Genomic DNA, 25,190 nt, shown 5'->3' on the forward strand with positions numbered 1-25,190 from the left:
TTGTGAATTTGTCATCCATCTAATACAAAAAAGAGCTACTTGGCTAGGAGATATTGCAGGTATTGTGTACTTAGCTGCATTCAAAGTACTCCCTACACGCTCCAGCTGCCACACAACATCATTTCAGTGCTACAGTCCTGAAACCATCTCGAACACACATGCCTGTGAAAGGACAGTACATTGTCTGAGATCCAGAGCTCTTACAAAACATGGAGGAACCATAGAGAAGCAGCAAATAAGAACACAGATATTGGTTAATACTACTAGTGAATGACCTCATGTAATAATGATCATATTTAAAACTTGGAAGCTTACTGTGTGCTGCAGGGTGCTAACACTCAAACCAGACAGCTCAGATGACCACATTCATAATCCTATTTTCTCTTTTCTTTTTTTTTTTTTTTCCCCCAAGGGCTCTAATCAGAGCTATTTGTGGGCCTTTAGACTCATTACTGGGTAAAACACAAGGCTCTGCTACCTTGTTAATGAACTGAGGGCTGTAAAGAATATCCCAGTAAATGATTCCTGGGGACAGAGACATCAGATCTAAGGGTTAACTTACAGCATAAATCCATCATTGACTGAAACTCTGACAGTGTGCAGCAAGCTAGTCTATTTTTATGACTTAACCTTTACTGATCTACATCTGTTAATCAGCTCTATATTACGCAGATGGAATTTATGTTTATAGAGATATAACTGAATGACCTTGATGCTAACACTGCAAGATTTCTGCATTCTGTTTTCAGTCATATTCCTCCATGGTGACGTCCTCACCTCCTGGATGAGGCTCACTGATGTATTTGTTTCCTACTGTGATGGGACTGTTGCTACAATACAGTGACTCAGCTAATGTAAGTCATTTTCCTTGTATAAGGAACCAAAACATAGGATATCCTGTAAAAATATACAGACTCAAAAGAAAATCCATGTTAATTGCCCACAAAATTAGCTAATTAGTTTCATCTACTTTGCCTAAATCTGTGAAAAATCTAGATTTCTTGCAAAATATAAGCACCTGACTTTTCCTGTTGCTCTCATTGCCTTGTATTTAGTTTTAGAAGTTATCCATAGATTATGGAATGTGAAGATGCAGATTATGGAAAGCACTTTGAGCCCTTTACAGCAAGTTAAAATTTCTGTGATTATAGGAAAAATATTAATATTACTCTATAAATTTTTAAACATTGAAATAAAACTCTTCCCCATAGCTTTCAGAGTTGGCAAAAATGGGGCTGTCTCACAGCTAAGCATCATTCAGGATTCCTGCTGCAGAGGAAGCCATCCGTGCTTGCACGAGTGCCCTGTTTGCTACAGAAACAGCAGCTGCTTTGGAAGGAGGCAGTTCTCCTATTTCAATGCTCTCCTGGAAGTTGTCCTGCCAGCTGTCAGAATTATTGATTTCCTTATTTACTGGGGGAGGGAAATGAGAGTACCTTGGGCATCTCTCCTGGTCCCAACAGACAGCAGAGAAAGAGGTTCACCCTTGGAGAGATGCCCACGTTTCTGGATCAGAGCCAACAGCAGCAAAATAAGACTTCGGATAAGTACTAATATCTAGTGTTAAGAGAAAGTCCTCTTTAAGGGTTCTCACCTTTAAGTTCCCATCTCATGACATTTCATATGTCTTTCTTCCACGCTCTGGTTTGATTTCCACACACAAGCTGTGACAGTTTACTGCACAAATGGGCAGGTAAAATTAGGGTCTTCATCCCAGACCATTGCAAAGTGCTTTGAGTTAAAATCTAAATATAAAGCATGAAAGTGAACGGCTTAGAAGGATCAAGCAAAGGTCATGGCTGATTGTGGAACTTCTAGATATATAAGTTTTGGGGAGTTCCAAAACCTATTATATTACTTTAAAAAGCTCTAATTTTTTAATCCCTACAAGAAAAGCAGTGTTGTGTAAGCAGGAACAATGCAACTTTATCTATTTTTTATAATAGTTTTATTTTATTTCAGACTGAAAATAACAGGAATAGGAATATTATAGAACAGCAATTTTGTAAAGGATGGGAAAGGGTATTATTACACAACTCTTTAAAAATCTTATACCATTTCTGAGTGTCAAATGTCAGAGATCACTTCTTGTTCTCTCTCAGTTCTGTAAAAGAAACAGAATTAGTCTCTAAACCCAAAAATGGTTCTAAGAAATCAAGTGCTTAAAGCACAGTTAGCCTTGGAGTGATTAGTGCAGCGCTACTGCAAGATGAGATAGCTGAATGTCGTGGGTTTCCCACCAGCACCCTTACCCTGGGGCTGAAAACGGCTTTCTCCAGGTGGATTTCCGGAGAAAAAGCCAATCAAAAGTTTCAGTAACACCTCTGCCAATAACGTATTTAAGAGAAGGGAAGAGAAGGTGGTGCAGATGAAATTGGTAGCCGTGTAGGAGCAGTGGCAGGACCCAAACGGGCCAGGGCCCCTCCTCTCCCTGGGCCAGGGGCAGGTGAGCCACTGAAGCCCCAACTTCTCTCCTGTAGGAGAGTAGAGAAAAACAACTTTAGAGAAGAACCTGGAAAAGACATGGTGCAAAAGGAATTCCAGAGGGGGAGAGAGCATAGTCACTCCAAGGTCAAAGCTGGCAGCAGCAGGAGAGGGAAGTTCGAAGGGGGGCTGCTTCTCCCCCCTCTCTCGCTCGCTCTCTCTCCCTTCAGCAAGGAGAAGGCTGAAAAATAAAACCCTGCCACCTGTGGAAGTTTATTGGAGACCCCCATGCAGCTCATAGAGGAGCCTACACTGAAGTAAGTGGATGCACGAGGAGTCTGAGACTTCATGAGAGCTCTGGAAATGAAACAGAGTCCTGCTGGAGACTTGCAGGCCATGGAGAGAGAGAGACACCTACGCTGGAGCGAAATGCTTCGGATCCCAATGAGGGATCCATGCTGCTGCTGGAGATTTGTGACCCTGAGGGACAGCAGAGAATGGAAGAACTGTTGCCCAAGGGATGAACCCACGTCAGAGAGATCTATCAAGACTATCTGTTCTCCAGTGGGAAGGGACCCCACAGGAAACAGGGGTGGACTCAAAGCCATTATCCCCTGTGACCCTGTGGTGAGGATCCATGGTAGGCAAGTGTCCCCTTGCAGTCCATGGAAGAGAAAACCTTCATGGCCTGGGTAACCCCCCAGGCTCTGGTCTTAGCCCAGGAGGGGGGCAGGCCCAGCCCTGAGACCGACATAGAGAGAGAGAGAGAGAAACAGTTCCAGCTGCAATGAATCAGAGTTGTCGTCCTAGAGATAACAGAAGAACAACTTTGGAGTGCTGCAAAGTTATTTAAAAGACCTGGAGCTCTGGAAAAAGAGAGAAAGAGACTGCTTCTCCTCCTGGACTGATACAAAGGGGGGGAGGGGTATTTTTGTAAATACATAATACTTCTGCCTGATTAGAATTGTAATATATATAGTTCTTTAGTTTATATCTTGCTAGTAATAAATCCTAATATTATTCTCCCCAGTCAGGTCTCTTTTGTTTGCATAAACCTTGTCTCAACCAATAGCAATTGTGTGAGGGGTGAGAAAAAACTGACCCAGAGCAAACCCACAACATTTTTGGTGGAGATTGCAGGCAAAGACTGCCGGAGAGGCAGTGGCCGGATCAAACCACGACACTGTAACATATCAAAAGTTTGAAAGTCTTCCTGATTTTCTAAGACATTCAAATCTTGATAAAGACCTAAACCTATTGTTCTGTCTTGCCCCTTTATCTTTTAGCCCTATTGATTTCAAATAGCATATTGGAAAAGAAATTTCTTTCTAATTTTCATTCATTAATGATCTCTGAATGGAGTACAGCACTTAATGAAACAGATAAAATTTAAAAATTGATGTGACAGTTTTAAGAGTAGTTACAGCATATTATCAGCCATTACTTCATGATTTCAATTCACAACATCATATAAATATGTCACTGTGATGCACCAGTCTTCATGACAATACCAAAAGATAGCGGGTAGATTGGTATTACATTTTGGGTAGCTGTTTCCAAATATTTTTAACGGGGAAAACCAAGATTTGCTTTTAGGAAGCACTCCGACATGTATTTTATGTCCAGGTGATTATTGGTTGCGTTATACATCAAAGAGTAGAATAGAACATATGCTTAAGATTGGGCTGCAACATTGCTTAGTGTATGATTAATCTAGCAAGTCTGGGCTGGAACAGAGGTTTTTCTCAATTGTCTTGTGAAATTAGGACCCTCTGAAATCAGCTGTTTTCTTACTAGTGGGCAACAAAAGCAGCTGCACTGCTTCAGATGGTCATATATTGACAGTGGAGTAGCCAGAGGAGCATTTCAGGGCACAGGGATCCTTACACAGATGATGACAGACTGCTTCAGTCTGTACAGAACTCACTACAGAACTGGTTTTACAGGATTAAATTTCCTTAGCTGGTACTGAATTTACTCTGGTTAAACAGAAAATGAAAATTACCTGATAACAGCAAATACATTGCTATTTATTGGGCACTCCACTGCACAGATTTAATCACAGATTTAGCCCAAAGGTACCAGCAAATACACAGTCAACTTCAATGCAAAAGAAGTTCTCTCATGGCCGTCCTCTGTGGTTATGAGTGAAGACATTCAGGCTTTTAAGTCTCTGCGAGGGAGAATCTGTGTAAATTCTGCATTTATAAAAAGAGAAAAGGATCTTTTGTTGGCTATTCATTGAAAAATAGTTTGTCCAATTCACATGATTTTAATGGGCAACAAGACAAACTGTTTCACAGTACAATACACAATAGTAAACTTATTCTTTGGATTTTTCAGATCTCTTACTCTCTGTGTTTTTTTTTCTTCTGCTGCTAGTCTAAAAATTTTAGGCAGAATTTCCATTGCATAAAACCAGGATGATACTAAACGTATTGCAAGCAGAAAAGTGGAAATAATTTTCTGAAGAAATCCACAAACAGAAGTGGTAACACCTGTGTAAAATACTGAGAAAGATAGTAAGTGTATTTGGCAGCACTGCAAGGAGGGACACAACAGCTCTAAACGTGGGGCTGGCTGCTTTTAATTGCAGTGAGAAGGACCAAAGGTATGTGCATCTTAATAATGCTTGTGGGCACACATCCAGTCTCTGTGTTTTAAAAATAGTTCTCAGAAATTAATAACTCTTCACTGCTTAAAAAAAATTGTTTAATTACATTTCAGTAGCATTTTATCTTCAGTGCTGTGGTACAAAGGTATCTGAGACAGAAGATTTCAGGTAAAAAGAGCAGCTGACAAAGCAAAGTTCATTATCCTACGTTCATTGTCCTGCATTGTTGAATTATCCTCTGCATACAGTGGTTTCTACTCTTTCTCTCTTTCTACTGTTTCCCTCTTTCACAAGAACAGAATCCATAGGTGCACATTTTCACACTCTTCCTGAGAATCTCTGATTCTCTATTTTGCAACTGAATTAAACTCCTACTGCTACCATGTATTTGTCAGTAAATTATATATTCTACTGTGTTCTTTTGTATTCCATAGAAAAGTGGCCTTCGCATTTTAAAAGTGAATTTTAGAGTAGACAAGTGCATGTCTACATGCTCTAGATTCTGAGCTTCTAGATCCCATCAATGGGATGCTCTAGCTTCTGAGCTTCTGCTGTGCCAAGGGAAGGATGACAACATTTTGTCAGCAGAATAGAACCAGCTGATGGCTAATAACGAGTTGCAGCTTTGCTATAAAAGTGAGAAATACAGTGATAGCTAAAGGGTTTGTGAACCAAGTAATGCTGAGGTAATTTTTTTATTTTTCTGAGTTTCCCTCCTGTTTTTATCTGGAGGGTATTTCAGTCCTTCAGCTCTTAGGGTATGGCAATTTCAGGGATGCTGAATGCATGCATTTAGACTGGAACCTGTGATGACTTGTGCTTCACCTGCATCCAATTTGTTCACAGTTCTTCAAGAAATGGTTGGGACAGGCCAGGCTAAGGACATAGTTTACATAACTCAAGAACATTTTACTTTGCACCATTTTCCTTTATTTTACTGCTAACTGGGCTGAGGTGTGAGGTTTTGATATTGCAGCATGGAAAACTATACAGTGACCCAAACTTCTTTAAAAGAGCAAACCCTGCTTTTAAAGTATTTGAAGGTGTGCTTGTTTTCAAGCTATTGTTCAATTGCCAACATGTGCAAGTATACAAGAGAGCTAGAACTGTTTCTGTACTTTCTCATGTAAGCAACAGAGCAGATAAGAAGTAGTAAAACCAGTAAACCCAAAAGAGATATTTTGCATTCTCAGGAGCCTTGAAAGATTGTAATCTCTTCAAAACATAACTCCGGAGGAGTGAAAGTATTTCAGCTTTAGGTGTTAAGGAATCAGCTCCCAAGAAAACAAACTCTCCAGTTTTCTTCAAATTGAATAAACAATGTAATAGTACCCTAAGAAAATCACACACATTGTACAACTCTTGGATAGGATCTGGTGGCCAAGAAAATCTTACCATAGGATGTCAAGGGTAGGAAGGGACCTTAAAGCTCACCCAGTGCCACCCCTGCCATGGGCAGGGACACCTTCCACCAGCCCAGGTTGCTCCAAGCCCCGTCCAACCTGGCCTTGGACACTTGCAGGGCTGGGGCAGCCACAGCTTCTCTGGGCAACCTGTGCCAGGGCCTGCCCACCCTCCTAGGGAAGGATTCCTTCCCAGTATCTTATATCTTAGCTAAACTTTCTTTAAAAAGAAAAAAATTGTATATAAGATACATTGCAGATTGGCTATCCCAGCCTGTGTATCCATTCCATGCTTTTAGCTAATGATCCTGAAGAAAATATTGTGAACGCGTGTAACTATATCTACAAATAAATATGATAAATATCTGTATTACATACATGCAAAAATGTATAAGATTTACATTTTATAGTTCACCTTTTACTTAGAAAGCATTCTTTTCTTCAGTTCTTCATAATGACCTTTTTAATGTCTTATTTTGTAGAATAGAATGGTATTACCAGACAGTGGTGAGGTGGAAAGTAATTTTTGAATCCTAGACATACTGCATAGTACTGGCTTTTGATTCATTTGAGAAAAAAAAGAGTAACAAAACATAATTTTATTGTTCAGCTTCTGTGCTGTCATCCCTTCAATTCTCTGTTCAGTTTGCATATTGCACATCAATGGCTTATCAGGTTTTCACATATATGGTATTCAAAATTAATTTGTGGTAACTAAAGCAGGCAATTAATTAAGTAAATGAGCATTCATCTTAATTACTTGATTAGTAACTTAAAAAGAAAATTACAGTTTTATTGTGAAGACCAAATTGGATGTAAATGTCGTATTTTGTTTGCTGCATTTCATCTAGAATTGTGGTTTACAATGCTTTATTCTTTTTAATAGAAGCCAGTCCTGGGTTCATTTTCCACTACAGAACTGTGCTGCAGTTGATCTCACATTTATCTATTCAAATGAGTCAGAATGCTAGGACACTTTCACTCTAAATTTCATAACAAATACAAAATCTGCAGAAGAAAAAAGTTAAAAGAACAGAATGAACCATTTTTTATTGATTAAAATGACTGTGTATGATTTACCTGGCAGACTTTTTCATCTTCAGAGAATGTTTATATACTATTTAACCTCTTATTTGGAGAATGAAAATTTTATTTATATATCATGGGTTTTTTTCTGATTAGGAAAATCGTCAGGTTTTCCAGGCCAAGAATCCAAGGCTGTGCAGGGCTGCAGACTGGGTGTACACCACATGCAGCTGGTGGAACTCAAGCCCCCAGCTCTGCTATTTGCAGCAGATGAACATTTTTTTTCTTATTTACTTTTTCTATGGCTTTTGAATAGAATTTCTTATTAGTTTTATTCTTTAGATATCAAACAAAGTGAAGTCCTCAATTATACAACTGGCAGCTATATGTTGGCTAGAACCTATGAGGAATTTATATTTTTCTGCTTTTTAAAAATATGTTTACTCTGCTGTCTTGGTGACATTCCAGTGTAACATTCACTGTGACTATATGTTTTGTTTTTGTTACTTGGAACATCTGCTATTTGTTCCTTTTCATAAGGATGCTTCTCCTCCATGCCAAGTTTTGTTGATAGGATTCTCCCTACATAATACCTGTAGTTTGTAAACAGTTTGTTTAAAAAGATCTGTATTTACTCATCTGCAAAATACTGAACATGTCTTACTAGTTGGGGGTTCTGAATCAGTTCATTTAATGATTTTTTTGTAATACAGAACATGGATTTTAAGAGGAAGCATTGTTCACTGAGATGCAAAGAAATAAACCAGCTGGTTTTGAGATTAGTTATATAATAAAGACTGAGATCTCAAACCAGAGTAGAAAACACAAGAAATACAGGAGGTGACATGGGCATACCAGATTTATTGCATTCCTCTAGATGTATGATGCCAGTAAACACTATTTTATATATACTTTAATATATGTATATTATCATATGAAGTTTAGATTTATATTAAAATACCTCTTATTATATAGTCATTTTGTCAGTCCATGTGTATAATTGTTATACTTTTTGTCATACATTGTATTTAAAGGTTAATAATTTAGATTTCTGAGGCTTGAGTTCTGAGATACTTCCAAGATTGCCTTCTGCCTTTACAGAAGATTAGTCTGATGTGGGGGCAGCACTGTTTGAGTCTTAATTACATACTAAAAACTGTTTGAAGTTCCTTTGTATTTGTATCAAGGTATTTAAGAAATAAAATTATATATTTTTTAAAAAATAACAATCAATAAAGTACAGAAGGTTGTAACCTGCCTGTTTCTACTACAGGTTATTCTCATGTCCTGTACAGTATTTGTTTTGAATAATCCCCTCCCATCCCAGCAAGTATCATTCATGAGACTGTAAAACCCTCTTCTGCAGTATGAATACATCCTTGTTCAAAGCTTGCAAAAGGGAAAAGTCTAGTCTTTAATAAATTATGATTTATTAAATAAATTGTCATGGGTTTTCTAGATAAGATTTAATGGACTGCTGAGCACAAAGGATGTGTTATACAGTACAATTTCTGTTGTTGTTCCTTGACCCAGGAGATGACCATCTGACAAAAACCCAATTCTGGTTAATTTGTGTTCTCTGATACTGTTCACAAATCAAAGCATGAGAGCCTAGATTTGGGAGAGGAGGATTAGGCTAACTTTGTGTCCTTTCTAAAGCAATACCCGAGGCAGTTCCTTACTGGGGTACCTATTTCTGTCACATCTTCATATGGTTTAACTGCACTTCTGCCACCTTGGACAACCAAGTGCAAGGCAGATCAGAAATAGAAAGCTGACATGTTTTTGCTTCAGGGACATCATATCAGTAGGAGTTCTGGGACAATTCAGTGAAGCTATCTAGTGAAACTCAGTGGAAGTGTGGTAGTCAGGATGCTTCATCCTGTCTTTTTTTCTTCTCACTTTGCCAACACAGCTAATCCCCACTAATTTAATATCTTTTGGCATTTTGATTTCAATGTTAAGAAACAAAACTGTATTTCAAATTGCTATTGGGATTTCTGCTGTGATATTGAGTCCTTTTGTCATTTGACGTACTGGCATTTCAGTATTCACACTTCCTAATCATGTTGAATTACCTCACAGATGTGTTGAAAGGTGTTGAAGTATCATAAATAATAGGTTGGACAAAAAAAAGCCATTAATTCGTTTTCAGGCACAGTATTATGCACTATGAAATTCAGCAAACTCCCTGTAATCCCTACTGATACTCTTTGAACAAAGTTCTCCATCACAGAAACAACAGTGCTACATGTAGAGTACTGCTGTAGCTGTGTTCTGCACGAGGGACCAAGTTTTTGAGACTTAGACAAATTCAACTGCCAGTTGCCTTAGTGCAGTTTTGGATTTATAAGGTTGCTACAATACTGTTTTAAAATCCTCTGACCCAAGCAGCTGAGGATAACTGATATTTTTTAGAATTTTTATCAGCGTAAGGGTAACCATGTAGGGAGGAAAAGTAAAAAACAACCAACAAACAAATCCCACAAAAAAAACCCAAGTGTAAATTTCTGAGAAGATGCTTGTAGAGAAGAGCCAGTGCATTCAAAGTGAATAAAGTGTGTAAACTGGGAAATACCTTCTACTCTAGTATTCCACATAGCCACAGCATATTCAGAGTGCACAGGGTAAGTGAAAAGGCTTCTGCTACTTGTCCAAACACTGAATACCTTGTGAAACCAGAAAGGGCAACTGTATTGGAGAGTATATTAATCAATTAGAATCAGTTCTTAAAATCTGAAAGTAATTGCTGGGCTGAGAACCTACGAGGAAGTACCACAGTTAGGAATCAGGTTTCATCAATCAAAAACCAAGTTTTCCACACAGATATGCTAACAAGGATAGATCTTGCATCGGTGACATTTGAGCAGCTTAACCACTCTGTTGAATATTTCTTTGATTTTGTTTTATGGTAATGGAACTTGACATGCAGGTTGCTCCCTATCATTTCCGTTTGCTACGTGTATCTTGTCTTCCTACAAAGAACACAGCTGACACAGAAGGTAGTTTTCAGCCCTCTAGTAAAAACCTGGCAAATACTTCTGCTGATGTGCACAGCAAAATGTAACACAGCTCATTCCTGCCATGGTTAACTGGGCTCCACAAGACCGAGTGAATGTTGTCAGTACAATATTGTACAACTGCTCCTCAATCTCGAATGGGAATCTAACAAATATCTAAACAGAATTTTTCAGTATCAGACTGGTTAAGAGTGTTTTCAGCAATCCCTTTACAGGGAGCATGAAACAGTTTCTATCATATAAAAATCCACATCTGGAAAAGTATAAGCAGTCCCTTTTTTTCCTTTGACTTTGGTCAGCTTTTTAGATGAGAAGGAAGGATGGAGTTTCAATACAACAAACAGTTCCTCAGTCTTGTGAATTTTATCATTTTTGGCATGTGTAATATGAGTGGAAATGCTACATTTGCACTTGCTATGGTGAACTGCAGTGTTCTAAGTGATTTGCTTCTCTGTCATGTGTTGTAGCTGATTTAAATCACATTACTGCACTTACAGACATGCTTTTAAAAAATACAAATGGCCCCAAGAGATCTCAACACTACAAAGAGAAAAATATTCTTGCTAGATCCTACTAGACCTAAATTTATCTAGATGTAAGTGCAGGTCCACACCTTCTCCGGCAGCGTGGGCCATAGAGCGGAGAAGTGACAGGAACACTCTAATTGCAGTTGTAGCTCAGGGTGCTTCCACTTGTTTACATTTTCTGTGCCCTACATGCAACAAGCTGTACCTGCACGTACATATTATGGCTTGGCAGAGGCAACGTTTTCCCCCAGTATGTCCATGGTTTTTAAAATGTAGCCATCTTCTAATAAGCTTTCTGTTTTATTAGTATTTGTCATCATATAGCACATGAACATTTCTAAATTCAGCCATTCATTACAGACTCTTGTGCAGTTCTGCTTTCAAACACGTAAACTTCAAACTGTTAAGGTGCTTAAACTTTAAAAAGAAATCATGGCATGAATTTACTGTGTTTAATATTAGAGCACCAGTTAGACCCAGCATGGCCTGGAAAGATGAACTGCAAAATGATTTGTGATTATGTGTATCTTGCATAAAAGGATAAAGGCTGAGTTATGTCTTTTACGTTAAATATGTAGGGATTATCCCAAAACGCGGGGGAAAAAGAATTCAAATTACTGTTAAAGAAAGCATAGCTTTTAAGAGATGGAAAAGCACCCATAATTCTCATGACAATGTGGAATTGCTTGAAGATGCACATCATCACCTTCATTAAACTGCTTTTAAAAACAACCGCCGGAGGGGGGGGATTATAATAGAGGTTCATGACCATTTCGGGGGATGCCAGTGCGGCAGTGTCCGCTGCCAGGTTCAGCGCAGCTGGAGCTGGGATCGCTGCCCTCGCTCCCTGCAGTGGCTGCACGGGGAGCGGCCGGACCGTGCCCTGCTCCGGCTGGAGCGAGCGCCGCTGTCCGCGCTGCCCGCTGTGCCTCGGGCCATGCCGGGGCTGCTCCAGCGCTCCCTTCCCTCCACCGCCACCCCGCCACCCTCTGCTGCGCTGGAGGGCGACTGGCTCGGCCACGGGGGCTGCAGCTCGGGGACGATTCCCACTCTGAGCCCGCCGGGGCTGCAGCTCGGGGATGATTCGTAGCTCGGGGATGATTCCCAGCCCTCAGCCCGGGCCGGCGCTGCCCCTCAGCCCGCCAGGCCCGCCGCGGCCGCCCCCTGGCGGCGGGCGGGGGCGCTGCCGGGGGAGGCGGCGCTGCCGCCGCGGCCGCAGAGAGGCGGCGACCGCTCCCGGCGGCGGATCGCGGATCGCGGATCGCAGAGCCCGCGCCCGCTCCCGCCGCAGCCCCGCCGCTCCCGCCCGGCCAGATGATGAACTTTCTGCGGCGCAGGCTCTCGGACAGCAGCTTCATCGCCAACCTGCCCAATGGCTACATGACCGATCTGCAGCGGCCGGAGCCGCAGCAGCCGCCGCCGCCGCCTCCCGCGGGCTCCTCGGCCCCCGCCTCAGCCTCCCCGGCCGCGGAGCGCCGGCAGCCGCCGCAGCCCGCGCCCCCTCAGCAGCAGCCGCCGCCGCAGCAGCAGTCGGCGGGCAGCAGCTTCTTCAGCTCGCTCTCCAACGCCGTGAAGCAAACGGCGGCCTCGGCCGGGCTGGTGGACGCGACCTCCGCTGTCTCCGCGGCTGTCGGCAGAAAGTTCAAGTTGCTCCTGGTCATCGACGAGCCGCACACGGACTGGTAGGTGCCCCCGCATGCCCCTCCGCGCCCTCCTCCTCCTCCTCCCCCGTCCTTCCCCCATCCTCTCTGCGGTCCCTTCCCCCGCGGATCCTTTCCCTGGCAGGTGCGGGCTCACCTGGGGCGGGGGGACGCGCCTCGGGCCCCGGGGGTGAAGCTGCGGGTGCGGGGGCCGGGCCGGCCGGCAGAGCCCCCCGCCCGCTGTCCGGAGCATCCCCCGCCTGGCCTCGCTGGGGGCTGGAGCGCAGCCTCACCAGCTGGAAGATGGAGCAAAAACCAGCAAGCCCCGGAGCGCCTGACTAGCCGTGAAATCTGTTCTCCATCACTACACTGAATAAAACGTATTTACCGCCCTGACAAAGCATATCCTGTGTTCTCTGGCGAAATAAAGCACCCGTGTGTAGTGGCAGGTAGGCTTTAGGTGTCCTGGGCATCTTCTCTGTGTGTAACTGCGTGTGGTCGTAGTGTTACGTGTGTTTACGAGCAGGTTTGTTGTCACGCAGATCCCGCTGCTTCTGTGGCAGCGTCTCAAATGCGTGTTCGGGTGAAGGTCCTTCAGGGTACTGAGGACCAGCCCTGGGTTCTACCGTAGCCCTTTGAATTCGTGTGGTTAGATTAATTAACTTGGCAGATTTTATTTGGGCCGAGTGTTTTCCTTCCACTATCCGCATTAAAAATGTGGCATTTATAAAACCTGAAACTGTACATCAGCTCGTTTGTCCTGTGCCTGGCTGGTACCAGCAGGAGAGGTTATGGCTGTTTCAGACCTGTTTATCACGAACGGCTCCAGTGGATGCTGTGGTTTATAGGAAGGACATATTCCTATTAATCCTTCTTTCACTTGTTTCCCTGTGTGTTTGCACATCAAGCTGTGAATCCTCTCATTCGCTCTTGCTAATTACAGTATAGAAGGTCTTAACAGTGCCTTAAAATAATACAGAGTAAAACAAGTATGTTTTTATAACACTGACATCATTCCATAATGGATTGTGGGGCTTTTTGTGGGAATATTTCATTGTCAGCTTTTCAAATTTACAGTTTTACTGTCTAAATGGACTTGTGCAGTTCTATTATTTGATCCAATTTATCCAATTTGCTTTAATTGCTACTTTAATAAAATACCTGAAATAAAAATGTAAACCTTTATTTATAGCAAATATGTTATTAATGTTAAGATAATATTACCTGTTACAATTTTCAGGTTTTTTCCTTCTGTGTTTGGTTTTGTGGTTGGTTGTGTGTGTTATCTTTTTTTTTAAAAAAAGGGGTTGTTGTATCTGCCAGACTAAGGCAGCCTCTGTACCTACGTCATGGAGATGCATCCATGGACACTGCTCACTGCCTTGCAGAAACATCTATTTATTCCATATTCTACAGTGCACAGATCTCTGCTTGGGAAATTCAGTAACTCTGTATGTTTATAATGTTTGTCTCAGATTTTCTCAGTGCTCACTGAAGCCATCCTGTGTCTTGAGGACATGGCATTTTTTACGTACTTTATAGATGCACCCCAAATCAACACAATCTGTTGATAGTGGCAGAGCTTTTAAAGCTCTGCATGGTGAGTGCCACCAAGAGCACTCCAGCAGTGACAAATGTGCACAACATTACTCGTGCCTACTTGCTTTTGCTTTTTTAATTGTTTTAAATTTATTTTCCCCCTGCATAGTATGCGACATGGATACATACTAGTTCTAGAAAGAACAGTTTGTTGTACTGGCTCTTTCCTCTCCAAGAAACGAGTACTCTGTAACTGCAGATTATAAAATAAATTTTGAAAAATATATGTATGATCCATGTGGGTCCCTTCTAACTCCGGATACTTGTGTATTCTTGTAATACATGCAGGAGAGTTTGTTCCATGCCTTTGGGAGTACGGATGTCCATATGGATATGCACTGATCTGCTGTAGTATTTGACCACATGGGCTAAAATGGAATACGTATTATAATTCAGAGGGGGGGCAAAAGGAAGATTGGAACTGGCAGCAGGTGAGTGTCGGTCTGTGGCCACTCCAGCCCCCTGCCTGCTGTGCTGCACTGCCGTGCAGTTTAGCAAGAGGAGGTTGGGAGAGCTGCTGTCATGTGATGCACTGAGCAAAGCCCGTCAATAACGGGAAAAACAGCACCAAATCATCTCCTGGAGCCTCCTAAGGAACCAGTCCAGCTGATTTACATTAATCCTGAGAGGAAGATCATATCCTGGGCATTTGGGCTTGTGATGCTTTGAGCTGTATTGTGTTTGTCTTAAATTGAAAGTCTATGTCTTGCTTTTGGATTGCAGTTTCAATAGAAATCAAAGGATTTTGGTCTGGATCACACTGAAATCCTGCTGATTCAGTATCCTCTTTTCATCCAGGGCCAGAGGAATCTGTCAGCAAACGATATTCTCTCTTACTCTGGCATCAAGGGGATATTTTATTTTTACTATATTTTATTTCTATGAACTATTGACTCAAAGCCTGAGATTCAGTAACCTAGCGTTGCTGCTGAGGCTAATGGAATCCTGTGGGATATTCTGCATAGAAACAAATGCTCACTTGTTGCTTGCATTTTATAATCTTGATCTCAATGGCATCTTTCCTCAGTTTCTTGCCCTAAGAGGTTTGTCCTAATGCAAGTCTTGAAAATTACTTTACTTTCATGAGATAGGACAGGGCAAAAAATGGGAGAATTGGCTTATCTATACTAGTTTTTAATAATTTTGCCATGTTACCTGACTTAAGGAAAGAGAAAATACAGTTGTTGTGTCAAACTATCCTCCTTTCTCAATCCAATACATGTTAGAGCTGTGAAAGATAATTATTTTCCTACAGGTTCATTGAAACTTGCAGCCACCTAGATGAGAGAGACCTCTAAGATCTTCTTCTGAAGGCAGGACTGCAAAATAAGATGATGTCATAGCTGCTCTACCAACTGTAGCTTTACACATGCCTCAGTGGCAAGTGAAAGGAAAACAGAAAAACTGCCTGAAGGTTCTAGTCAGCTGTCAGAGACAAATCCAGGACAAGTGGTCTTTGTTGGTTCTGGTTCTCCTGGAAGACTTTCTCTTAGTCAGTTTATACAGGAAATGATCCTGTGGTCCTAAGGTGGAAGCAAATAGCCAGCAGTCATTTTCACCAATTATCTTTGACACTGTCGTTCCAGAACAGCACCATAAGGAAGAGGTGGTCTGTAATACAAACACTCCTTCCAATGGAACAGTACTATTAATTTACATAAAGGCATCAAAAAGCTGATTTTATTTTCAGTGCTGTTCTTTATGCATTTGAATATGACATCCTTTTCAACTGCAGGTGTGTACTGAACAGCGCTTTTTGATAGCTTGATGTCCAGAACCCTTTTCTGAGTTAACATCTCTGACTGAGAACCTCACAAAGTATGTAAAGATGTAGCGGAAAAGAGCCTGATTCACAGGTGCTCTGTGGATCTGTTGGTGCTGGGGAAAAGCTTCAAGAACCACTTGCTGGTTTAATGATGATTTGATGTGGCAGATGACAATGGCTGTTTTACAGCTTTAGGGATCTTTGTTGAGAGCTTTTCAAATGGAGGAAACTAAGAAGTGAAATAATTTGTTCAAGGTCATCCAGGAGAGTATTAAAACCTAGACAGCTTGCTTAACCTTTTCTTGTAATTCTGGTTTCCTAGTCACTGCTCTGCACTAAGTGTCCAGATAAGTTTATTTTAAAATGTTTTTCATATTCTCAGGAAATAGCCATTTTGTTTTGTACACAAAAAGTACTGAATATTCAGTGCTGAACAAGCCATTGATGAGAGGCCATACATCAGTGGCAAGGTGCCAAAATGCTTTGTGTAGATTATTATCTTTATTAAAAGCTTATGTGTAACATTTAGAAAGCTGTTTCAGTATCGAAAACTAATCATTGCTTAGTCTGTCTTGTGCTTTAAAGATTGAATATAAAACATGTTGGTAGTAAAGATGAAACTATAAAAAGGAGATGGAAAATTTTGTTCTTGTATTTTTAAGCACAAATATGGTTAAAAGTATCAGAATCCTTTTTTTCTGCTGGAGAATTACACATTTCTTTCAATGTTTGCTGCCTCAGTAGTTAGTCATCTTGTGATAGGCCCAAAAGATGATCCCCAAATGGCTGGGACAAATGTTATATGAAGAGCAAACTTTCTGCTTTAAAATGACTGAGTCATTTATGGGGAAACATTGCTCATCAAGAATGTATTTAATATGAACACTATTGTCATAGTGCAGAAAAACACTGGTTTATGATACAAAAATGTAATAAAGCGAGCAGCATGAGCTTCTTAGGGTTTAGTGGGTTTTTTGGTTGGTTGGGTTTTTTTGTGTTTATTTTATGGTTTTGGGTGCTTGTGTTTTTTGGGGGGGTTCGTTTTTTTTTTTTTTTTTTTTTGGTTTGGTTTGGTTTTTGCATTTACTAGAAGTTGGGAAACAGTTTCAATTAAAAATATACGTGTGATTGTTTTATGTAGGATAACTACCAAACAATTTGCATGAATGCTCTACCGTGAGAATTCATTGCAGTCTTTCTGTTCAGTTTGTTCAGTGGCTCAACTGTGCATAACTAATTAGTATTTCCTTATTCCAGATGGACAAGAATGCTCATTTATCTTATTTGGTTGTAACATGTTGATTTAGTAAATGCAGTTTTTATTGCATTCAGTGTGGGTTTTCTGTTAGCAAGTTTTCCAGTTTTAGAAGTTATCATTTGATTTCAATAATGCATAAATGAGGGCAAGTGCTTTGCCAGAGCACTCTCCAGTCCTCTGGGATAACTCTGGAGAAGGACAGTGTCCTTGCAGCCTCCTGGCAAGACAGAGCATACCAGGATAAAGCACAGAGCCAGATGTGGAATGGGGAGGGAAACCCAGGGCGTGGGCACACATGGGACTGGCACTGACTGCACAGAGGGAGGGGGGCTGAAGGTGACACACCTTTGGAGGCAAGGCCAGGCAAGGCCAGTGGTGGTGCAGAGGAGTAAGAAGCCTGCTTTTTAGAAGAGTCTAAGCTCTTAAAACTGACCAAATGGCCAAATGTAGAGTGTAAGGAAAAGGTAATCTTATCGATAGATGTACTTTCTATGGGAAGAAAAAAATACTCGAGCTCAGTTTGTTAAAACTTGGTGCAAGTAACACCAAGGTCAGGGGTTCAGTCTCCTGTAGGAGCCATTCCCCTCAGAGCTGAACTTGATGATCCTTCCAACTCCGGATATTCTGTGATTCCGTGATATACTAAGTTGCTTTTATTAATTTAAAATGCTAATTAACAGCTGCTGTGCCTTTTGCAACAAGAAACTCCTAATATTAAAGTAAAAGTAACCTTGTCTTTGGGATAACACTGTAATCTTTCAAGGAGGCAATAGGTTTCTTAAAACCCCTGAAGCTGAGCAAGGGAGATAAAGATTTTACTTTGGTTTCTCTCTAATTTTTGCTTCATATGAAAATTTCCTATTTCAGAATTATCTTTTTGAGACATTTCAGTCTAATTGTAGTTATGGCCTTTAGACTGAGGCCCTAGCACTCCAAAAAGGAACTGGCAGCCAGATTTTACATGAAGACAGCGTGTGCTTAGCTCCTTACAGGCAGGTAATTAGATCAGTACTACTTCCCAGCACACACTGCAGTTTCCAGCACTGCATTAAGGGCTCTCTGCTTTTGCAATCAAAATAAAAACACAATTAAAGGAGAGATGCAGACACATGTGTCTCTGGGCTGGGAGGGCACGGGCACGCAAAGGAAACCACCTGGGTTTCTGCAGAGCAAGGTGAAGTTTATCCTGAACTCTGTGAAAAAAGCAGTGAAGTTTAGCTCGTTGAGCTGTGTTACTTGTTCTTGGTCCGTGGTTTACATTTTAAGTGCACACTGGCCGGCGTGTGAGGAGCAGGACGTGCAGCTGAGCTCTCTGCAATGTGGAACATGTTAACAGCTCTCAGCTTGGAGTGCACAGCAACCTCATGCAAGTTGTGTTTCATGTCTGTTCACTGAAACAGCCAGCTGGTACAGCACCAGACACTGTGTGTGCTGGTATTTTAAGATGATCTAAGACAAAACTGCTGATTTTTTTTTTCTGTTTATCTACAGTTCTGTCATGTGTAATACGTGGCTATATTAGTATAAATAGCAAAACACAGTATGGGATAGAGATTACCTCTTTGACTAGATATAAAATTTTAAAAAAGCTTTTAGTGGGAAACACTTTGTCCTCCATACTCTGTGTATTGCTCTATCTAAACAAGCTCTTACAGACTCTAATGTTATTTTAGGCAACTTAGTGTATATGAGATTCTGACTATAGAGTTGGACAGATTCTCTCTCTTGTCCTCCCCCATCCCACCTGTGTTCCCTGTGCTCAAGATTCAAGTGAATTTTTTTCTTTTCTTGTTCTTTGGAGAGATAACAAATATCTCTGAAGCTTGATGAAACCTATAATAAAATGTTTAGTTGAATAAGTTGTGTTAGAAAAAAAAGGTTTGCCAATGTTTTCTTCTAAAGTTTGCCTTCACAGAAAGTAAATGGAAAAACTGGCAAGGAAATAATGGATTTTAGGCAGGTTTATTTCAAAGTTATGAGAGTAAAGTGAGAGTTAAAAGGAATAACAAACTGCTTATTAGACTGTAGAACCAACTGAATAAGAAATTCTACTTACAATCTATTCAGAATTTGGTAATGGTTTGCCAGTAGCAAATTATAACCTGTTGAAAGAATAGATTATTAAAACCTATAATATTAGACTTCTTATTGTTCATCTTGAAAAAGTGTGTCTAGGGGACTTCTTGTATTCTGAGCTGTCTCTGCTAAATGGATGTTGGCCATTCAGCAGACAGTGTAGGACACTGGAAGACTGTACATGTTTTGGTGAAAGCAAAAGACTGATGCTAACCATTCCTGCAGTATCCGTAGGTTCTTAAAGCAGTGACTTCAGTATATGCAGTTTTAGTACCCAGTTCTTAATAGCACCAAGCAAATCACCCATGGAAGAACTCATATCCAATACCACATAATTGTATTACCTTAGCTCTTGGAAACCTGCCTAAATATCATTGAAATAGGCTGATGTTTGGGATTTTTATACATTTGTAGGTACACTGCAATCTGCATTTAAAAACATAAGGTCTTAGTGAAAATACGTGAGTATGAAGTTGTGTCTGAGGAAGAGACTGACAAACAGTCAGGTTTCCATATACAACCTTCACAGAAGGGTTCTGGACCTGGCTGGATGAACACACCAGCAAAGGGTAATTACAAGTAGGTGGAAAAATTGTCAAGAATGGAGAAGAATAACTTGGCAGAGAAAGCAGTGTTGTAGACAACAAAAAGTGAAGCAATAAATTATGAAGTAAATGTTACCTGAAATAATGATACTGTTTCCAAAGATGAGGTGGTTTACCTTGTGGAGTGAAAAAATTGTGCCATGAGGTGATAAGACTTCGCAGCCCCCGTGGGTGAGAGGGCAGCGTCATACCTTGGTCTAGAACGAAAAATGCTTGCTTGATTGCACTACTGCCTTTGCTAATTAAACAGCTTTATCTGTGCCGAGTCAAACTGGTGTTCTCATAGAGCAGCTCCTGTGCTTTCAGCCAGCCAGTTGGGGGGACAGGTATTCGTGGGAACAAGAGCTGCAGACTTGTTTAAGCTTTTGCAGAAAGCATGAAGACTTTGCCCTTTTTACCACAGCCACTGTCACCAGAGGTGTGTCCCTACCTGGCTGACACTCAAATAATGATGAACTGATTCCTATCAAAAAGTTGGTGAGTAGGGTTCATCCATTTACAAGCATAGGTGATGGAAGTGTTTAATTCAGAAGACACTGACTCTTAAATCTGATGAGGCTGTTCCTGGTTTTTCTTCAGGTGTCTCGAGCAGTGCAGGGTTCCCCTCAGCTGTGGCCTGGTGCCTTTGCATGTGTCAGGGAATAGTGAGGGGTGTGTGGTTGTGGCTGCCCATCCATGAGCATGCTGGGCAGGGCTGCCAGACCACACCTGCTTGCTCCTCTTGGAATTGCAAATGTAGGTGGGATTCATTTGTTCCCAGATTGTTCCCGGAGACAGTGCTGAAAAGCACGGAGCTCCAGGTTTGTAGAACCCGGGTTTCTTTGCACACTGTAGTTGTCTGTGTCCTTCCTGTGTCTGTGATAGGAGCTGGTAGAAGCCAAATGGGATGTCACAGTGTTGTGTAAGTTCAGCTGGGAATGGTTGGGAACGCCGTTCCCTTCATTTTCACCTCCCAAAACCCGTGTGTGCGTGGGCTCGCTTGGGAAGTTACTGTGAGCTCCTCAGATGAGGTGGGGGCAGGAAAAGAGACATTAAGGACTTGGTCCCAGCAGTGCAGATAGAGGCATAAATGGGCTTTCCCTATTTTCCTTTCTAAACCCAAACAGCTCTGAGAGTGTGATGACCTGTTTTTGCCCCTCATCACATGCCACCATTAGCCAGTCAGGTGGTGGAAGTTGTTAGAAAAGGCAGGTTTGGTACAACCATTAAATGCACTTTCCTTCAGCTTTTTTTAAAATAGATGTTTCATGTTTGACCTTGCTTGATTAATGGTTTCCTCATAAATATTGAGCATTAACAGTCATAAACCAAACTATCAACAATATGTGCTGCTTACTGGAGAGCTGCTGCAGCTCATACAATCCCTGAGGTTGGAAAAGCCCTCCCAGCCCATGGATCCCTCTGTGCCCCATCCCCACCCTGTCCCCAGCCCTGAGTGCCACGGCCAGGCCTGCCTTGGACACCTCCAGGGCTGGGCACTCCAAACCTCCCTGGGCAGCCCCTGCCACTGCCTGACCACCCTTGCCAGCAACAAATTCCTCCTCATGGCCAACCTGAGCCTCCCCTGGCACAGTTGGAGGCCGTTTTCTCTTCTCATGTTGAATTAATTAGGAGATAATTATTTTGGTGTTTTTGAGAAGGCATAAAGCCTGTGGCATGACTAGTAATAAATCCCAAATTATGTTTGTGTGTGGATGTGTCCCTGTCTCTAGGAGTCAAAAGTACCTTCATCCCTGTAACCTTCTGAGTAGGAATTTCAGAACTGAGTGTGAGTTTAGATATCCTCCATGCATATCTGAAAATAAAATGGTTCTCTCATGAAGAAGTGCTGCTGTCTCCCAGTTTTGACCTTGCCAATCTTATATTGTTTATGAAACATTGCCTTGTTTTGTTGAATTGCCTGGTTTGTAGGGCCCAGAGTCTGCTCAGCTCCGTGCTTACTGCTTCCTGATGAGGTGTGTGCAGATGCCAAGATCCTTTATTGTGATAAGATTGACTTCTTGCAGGAGAAACCAGGGGTGACTGTATGGGGGAGATAAAAACAAGCCTAGGGAGGGGGGAGGAAGCAGAAGTTAAAATGCCTCCTATTTTAGTGTTATGATTTAAGGGAATTCCTTGAAGTTTACTAGCTTAAAGCCAAAGTAGCAACTTGACCTTCCTGTGGTGTGTGTTAAACCCAGCTTGGCCAGGAAGGGCAACTTGGGGGGGTTTTTCCTCATGGGGTGGAGAAGTCAGGTGGGAGCCCCCGGTGGTCCAGGGGAAAATTCACTGCACTGTCACTGCAGAGACCCGGGTTCGATTCCCGGTCGGGGCCCCTCCCCGGGCAGATGGAGCTCGTTAGCCCTGTAAGGCAATCCATCTACGTCCTGAGGACCTCGCTGCCACCGTCCAAGCGTGCTTGGCCCCAGCAGATGAACCTCAGGATTAAAGGGTGGGCTCAGTTCTGCGCACACTGTGTCTCACCTAAAAAATCCAATGCGCAGGCTGGAAGGTGGAAAGACCTTCCCCGGTTCTTCGTTCGCGAAGAGACTGGCCATTATGGTATACATAGCTCTGTGCCTAACTTCAGGTTTGTGTTGTTTAACCTCATTTCTTCTTCATTGCTTCTGATTTCTTACTAATAAAACTGATTGTAATTCCACGGAAACAATGCAGATGTAGTACATTAAACTCCAGTCTGAGATCAGTCACAGTATCTTTAGTCTCACATTTGGTGAACTTGGATGGTTCCAGAGAGGAAGACTGAGCACTGTTTCCCCACATCTGAGTTTGCTGCAATGGTTTGGTTTGCACTGGAGATCATTTCCAGTGAAAGCTCTTTATGTATGTACACACTTCATCATGGTTTGTCATTAAGAAAGTTTTAAAAAATGTCAAAGGTTTCTTTCTTTTGTAGGACCGAAACCATTTTATTAGAAAAGCCACCACATCAGATTTATGATTCTGGAAGTGTGATAAAAAGGTTTTATCGTAAAACGCAACAAATATGTTTAATTCCATCGAGTGGCAATATGGTTAAATAATGTGCTGTAACTACAGGACTTGTTTTACTTAATAGTTATAGCCATCCACTTTTCAAGGTAAATAAAAACCCCAGGGATATTTTTAATTAGAAAAAATTATTTATGAAGCCTTTGTCTTTGAACTGAAAACCAAATTTATTATTCCTGAGCCTTATGTAATTGTTGCATACAATATATATTAATAAATGACAATAGTGCTTGCAGTAGTAGCACTTCTAAAACTTCAGAGTAAAAGAATATTTAAAGTATTTGTAATGAGGTTTTAATACACAGACATTGCACTTAAAACAACAACAAAAAGGTTCCTTTTTTGGTAGTATGTGTAGTGACGGATGTATTTGTGTGTATGTACACAGAAGTATAATTTCTTTTTCGAAGAAGAATTTTTAGGAATTTTCCCTGATGGGCAAAGTCCATATATAAAATAATTTGTGGTTGTAGTTTTCTTGCTATTGGGTTGCACTGGAATAAACAGAGGCTCTTCCATTGTGCCAGTGAAAAGTCACTCAGGAGATGGGTCTCGTGAGAATATCTTGTAATAATTAAATTTGTATTTTCTGTTTTGCTGTGTTTGAGGTAGCTTGTTACTGAGCTTTTTCCTGAATGTTTGTTAGTCACTTCTTGGTTGAGGGGTCTAGAACAATGAATTTATGATGCTTTCTGTGGAACAGAGCTCCAGTGTTGGTTTCAGCCTTTTGAAAAACGTGTGGCAAGATGCTGTCTGTCTGTCAGGGTGGGAAGAAGACTTTGTGCATGCAGCTGTTTAGCAAACACCAGTGGGAGGTTTAGAGAACGTTACTTCCTTTCAAGGCTTTTTCCTTCCAGTTTGTGAATTTTTAATGGAGTGTTTGAAAGGAAGAAAACCTAATTGATATCAAGAAAACATTTATTTTCTAGGGTCAAACAGAGAGTAGAATCTTAGAATCATAAAATCACAGAATCAGACGGGTTGGAAAGGACCTCTGAGATCATCCAGTCCAACCCTTGATCCAACACCACCAGAATTCTTAAAGAGAGAGCCATAACTTTTCAAATATGTTATCAGGCTTGTTTGTACCCAGAGCTCTTACCTAAGGCAATAATGCTTAAAACTGGCAAATAATTTTTTAACAACTCCTTTTACTGGCCTCTTTTCAATTATTTGATGAAGAATTCAAAGAACTTGAAAAATTTCAACCTTGGTGCCTTTCTCATTGCTCAGATTTTTGGTCAGAGTAACTCAGATATTCTAACATCAAATCTTCCATCACCTGCAATGTGTAATTGTAATCCAGGATTCTTGTTTGTACCATACACACTTGGGCTGTGTCCCTGCCTGTGCAGTGGTAGGGGATTTATTATTGCTGACTGCAGTGAGTGCCAAGCCACGTTCCGGGAAAGGACACTGTCCCCTTGCTGGGACACTGTCCGGCTGCTGCCCCAGCCAGGGCTACAGGATTATTGTGCTTGCAGGTTTGTCACAGCACTTCTGCAACTACTGACGTTGCACAAAATAACCCCAGAAGAATAAAGGATAGTAAAGCTTTCATGTGTGATTTTATCTTATGATCTGAATGAGTAAACGTGAACTTTTCATGCTGGGCCATTGAAAAGATGCAGTCATCTTAAAATCTGTAGTTTGGACAAGTAATGAGTAATCATCCTATTACCATAACTAGTAGGTTTAGAATATATTAAAAAAATTATTTAAAAAATTATTAAAAGATGCAAAAAGAAAATTTTAGTAAGGAGAATTTTTTAGAAATCAGAATACTTCTCATATCCTGAAATGCAGGACATGTACACTGCAGAATTTTTGATTTACTAGTTGGATTCTTCCAAAGTTTCTGTTTTGAAGAAGTATTACAAGAATAGAAAGGCACTTTTGTATTTCTTAAATAAAGCTGTATTTTAAACTAGTTTTTGAATAGATGACTAGAAATTCTTTAATTCTAGACCTTGGACTCCTCAAGATGAGAAGAGAATATTTTCACTTTGGGGAATTCAGCAAATAATTTTCATGGTGGAAAATAGGATTATGTGCAATATATAAATCCAAGTAAATGATACTAATCAGCAAAAGCAGCTTGTTGTAATACATGGTTGATCAAAGTCACGATCTCTGCTGCATGATTGAGTTGTGTGCTGTGACTGGTAATCTCGTAATCTCGTTAGCAGACAGGACTAATTTAATTTGGGGCATCAAGAACAGGGATCTTACCATGCATGTG

At 41.1% G+C, this 25,190-nt stretch overlaps 1 protein-coding gene across 1 annotated transcript in view; it reads left to right on the forward strand.

Annotated features, from left to right (window-relative positions):
* The first annotated feature begins 12,242 nt into the window (after window positions 1-12,242).
* Window positions 12,243-25,190, forward strand: part of SYN2 (synapsin II) — a 168,435-nt gene continuing 155,487 nt past the window's right edge. The window contains exon 1 of the mRNA XM_027887417.1: window positions 12,243-12,696. Coding sequence (XP_027743218.1) covers window positions 12,329-12,696 — 368 coding nt within the window. The 5' untranslated portion in view covers window positions 12,243-12,328. The remainder of the gene's footprint in view (window positions 12,697-25,190) is intronic.

This window comes from Empidonax traillii, unplaced genomic scaffold, assembly GCF_003031625.1.
Source record: "Empidonax traillii isolate 1590-97213 ecotype Southwest subspecies unplaced genomic scaffold, ASM303162v1 scaffold209:size809316, whole genome shotgun sequence".
Lineage (NCBI taxonomy): Eukaryota > Metazoa > Chordata > Aves > Passeriformes > Tyrannidae > Empidonax > Empidonax traillii.